General features: G+C 55.8%; 2 protein-coding genes across 2 annotated transcripts; one reads left to right on the top strand and one right to left on the bottom strand.

The window, feature by feature from the left end:
• Positions 1-211: 211 nt before the first annotated feature.
• Positions 212-912, top strand: Bglap (bone gamma-carboxyglutamate (gla) protein; the record flags this gene model as incomplete). Its single annotated transcript, XM_013037481.1, has 3 exons — positions 212-267; positions 399-468; positions 660-912. Coding segments are annotated over 3 exons (256 nt in total), but the record flags the coding sequence as incomplete, so codon positions are not given.
• A 113-nt stretch (positions 913-1,025) lies between these two features.
• On the bottom strand, positions 1,026-3,094 carry LOC106002631 (progestin and adipoQ receptor family member 6; the record flags this gene model as incomplete). The annotated part of the gene is made up of 4 exons (XM_013037480.1): positions 1,026-1,905; positions 2,236-2,386; positions 2,558-2,654; positions 2,968-3,094. Coding segments are annotated over 4 exons (650 nt in total), but the record flags the coding sequence as incomplete, so codon positions are not given.
• Between the last annotated feature and the right edge of the window lie 42 nt (positions 3,095-3,136).

Here is a 3,136-nt window from a genome sequence, read left to right as displayed (position 1 = left end):
GGTCTCTCCTGCCCGGGCTGGCTTTGAACCGCGATCCTCAGATCTCAGCCTCCTGAGTAGCTAGGATTACAGGCGTGAGCCACCAGTGCCCGGCTTCTAGCTACCTTCTTATAAGCTCTGGCAATTTGTGTAGAGAAAGGAAGGCAGAGCAAATTTCCAGAAAAGTGGGGGCAGGAAGTTGAGGCCCTAGGAAAGGACAGGTGCAAACCAGTTCCTTTTTCTTTGCAGATGGGAAGCCCAGTGGTGCGGAGTCTGGCAAAGGTACAGGTACAGGGGGCTAGGCCTGACCCGTGTCAATCCTCCCTTATCCTCCTTTCCTCAGCCCCATTCTCCATTTCTACTACTTTCTATCTGGCCATTAGAAAGAGCCAGCTGATCCCTGCCCCTCTGCTCCACAGCCTTCAAATCCAAGAAGGAAGGCAGCGAGCTGATGAAGAGACCCCGGCGCTACGTGGACCAGGGGCAGGGGTAAGCCGAAAGAAGGTCCTAGGCCCCAGCCCTCTGTTTCTAGAATGGCAGGGGAAAGTTGCAGTAGGGTGGCCTCCCTTGGCTGCTAGGGGTTATGGAGCAGGGCAGTCCTTCCTAGTAGAGGGTCTGTGCAATGGGAAGAGGGGGAGGGCCCTTTGCATGGTGGTAATGCCACTTTGGGGTCTTTTCAGAGCCCCAGCCCCCTACCCAGATCCCCTGGAGCCCAAGAGGGAGGTATGTGAATTGAACCCCAACTGCGATGAACTGGCTGACCAAATCGGCTTCCAAGATGCCTATCAACGCTTCTATGGCCCGGTCTAGGGCATGGACTGTAGGTGGTTAGTGCAGCCTGGCTCCTCTCTGGGACCCTTCCCTCCTCATTCCCCGTCTGCCCTGCACGTGTGAACATCCCAGCTGCTTCAAAATAAAGTCCAGAGGGTCTGAGTCTGTCCAGTTTGTGGAGTGTGAAGGGAGGGCTTGGCGTTGGAAAGGATTCAGCTCCAGTTCCAGAAACTGCTTCCCAAAGTCAATTGACTTATTTATTGTATCTGTTTTGTTCCACCAAACATGGGCAATGGCCTTCTAAAGTGTAATCAGGGTTCCTCCTATCTTAGGACTCCCAACTTCAATCTACTCCCAAACAGACCAGCCCTCCAAAGGCCTAAACACCTGGCACACAGTTGTGACTAGGACAAACTCATCTCTAGCAAAGAGCACATTGGGTGGTGGGTAGGGGCAAGGGTGTGCTGTCCCCCAGTCCCTCCATCTCCCTTCCTGCCCCCTCCCCCACACACACCAGATTAAGAAGCATTCAGGGTGGCCTGGGTTAGTTGTGTCAGTTCTCTCTGGGCTGAACATACTTCAAGAGCACCAGAAGCAGGGCAAGAGGAAAAAGCCCCAGTACCTCCCTTCCTACAGCCCCAGCCTGAAAATAGTCTCCCCTCACAGACCCTCAACACTTCCTCCACTCCATCAGAAGCCCCTTGGGTCCCTCTCCATCTCTACCAGTCCTTCGGCCTCCCTCTTCTCTGCCCTCTCTCCTTTGCCTCTCCTCATCGATTCTTGGCTCTGAGATGTCCCCAACTCAGGCCCAGCTCTGGATACCTTTACAGTACTGGGACCAGGCCTCTGCATCCCTCTAGGCTAGGGTCAGAGATGCACTTTACTGTTGTTTAGCTTGGGATCCCACATCCAGCGGGCTACCCTGCAGCAGGGGGCAGGTACTAGGGGCCTGAAGCAAGGTGGCTGTGAAGGCAGCAATGATGAGCAGGTTACCAGCTACTGCCACACCCAGTGTGGCTACTGTGCCCTCCAGGCCTAGTGGAGGCTCCTGTGAGGCCAGCCAGGCTCCGCGAGATCCCATATCAGCAAGCACGGCCTCCAGCTGGAAGTGGGTGCCCAGTACTGCACAGATGTGGAAGAGCTGGTGGCTGTGGCCTAGAAGGAACATGGGACAGAGTAAGGTCCATTCTCAAGGCTGTCCTTACCCTGTGTCCCAGAGCAAGCCACCATCCTCTGCCTGCCGCTCCACTATACCATGGGGAGGGAAAAACAAAAACAAAAAACAACCCTGATTCCCAAGCTGAATTGAATAAAGCATCTGCTGCTTGTTGAAAAGTGAGAGGCAGGACCATCAGAGGAAAGATGTTAGGAAAGGGAGGGGATCCTTCCTCAGGCTGGAATACCCATTTACTACTCAGCCCTTTTCTCTGTGCTCCTGGGTTACCACCTCACTTTTCCAGGCCAGGCTAGGCTCAGTGCACTCACCTATGTAGTCAAAGCGTCCAGGTGCCAGCCGCTCAGGCAGGCGTGAAGCAAAGAGGAAGCCAGTGAGCAGTGCACAGAGGAGGTGGTAGCTGTGGCTGGTGCTCAGTGTCTCCTGCCCACAGCTGCGGGCCCTGCCCCAGCACAATCCGAGCTGCCAAGGGAAAGCAGGGCTGATAGTATGGAATATGGGACCAGAAATGGTATGTCAGGGATCTCGGGATTGGAAATGAGATTAGGCTGAAGGCAGAGTAGCAGTCTGAACGGGCACTGTGACAGTTTAAACAGGAGGCAGGGCCTCAATTGAGGTCCTCGGCACTCTTACCCTGTAGAAGAGTGGGAGGTTGTCAAACAGGAAGGGGTAGGCGAACGCGGCTGTGCGGAGGGCCTTACTAAGCCCAGGGCTCTCCATCTCCGGGAAACTGAGCAAGGAGAAAGGGCGATCTGGTCTCCATCCCTGGCAGGGTATGAGTCAGGAGAGGGGAGGGCATCTTGGACTGAAATGGGTGTGAATGAAACTTGGTGACTAAGCCCTTGGGTCACATGATTCCTCAATAAATGGTCACATCTTTGAAATGGGCGGACAGCTGCCTCTCAGGAGGCTGCGAGAACGAAAGGAGATCATGGTAATAGCAAGCTCTTCACTCGCATCGCTCAAGGGCAGTGGAGCTGTCCCCTTTGGTCCCTCTGCCTGGAGTTCCCTGCCCCGCGCACGCGCGCGTTTTGAACACCTACCGCGAGTAGCAGGAGAGGCTGGTGCAGAGGAAGGAGTTGAGCGCCGCGGCGGGCACAAAGAGCTGGTGCAGGCGGCTGTGCAGCCAGGAGGCCGGCATGGAGTAAGCGGCGTAGGGGAAGGCGCAGCCTGCGGTGAGGCGGGAGGCAGCTGAGGCCTGGGCGCACCCCG

This window comes from Dipodomys ordii, unplaced genomic scaffold, assembly GCF_000151885.1.
Source record: "Dipodomys ordii isolate 6190 unplaced genomic scaffold, Dord_2.0 Scaffold15402, whole genome shotgun sequence".
Taxonomy (NCBI): Eukaryota; Metazoa; Chordata; class Mammalia; order Rodentia; family Heteromyidae; genus Dipodomys; species Dipodomys ordii.
This window is presented reverse-complemented; position numbering and strand designations above follow the sequence as displayed.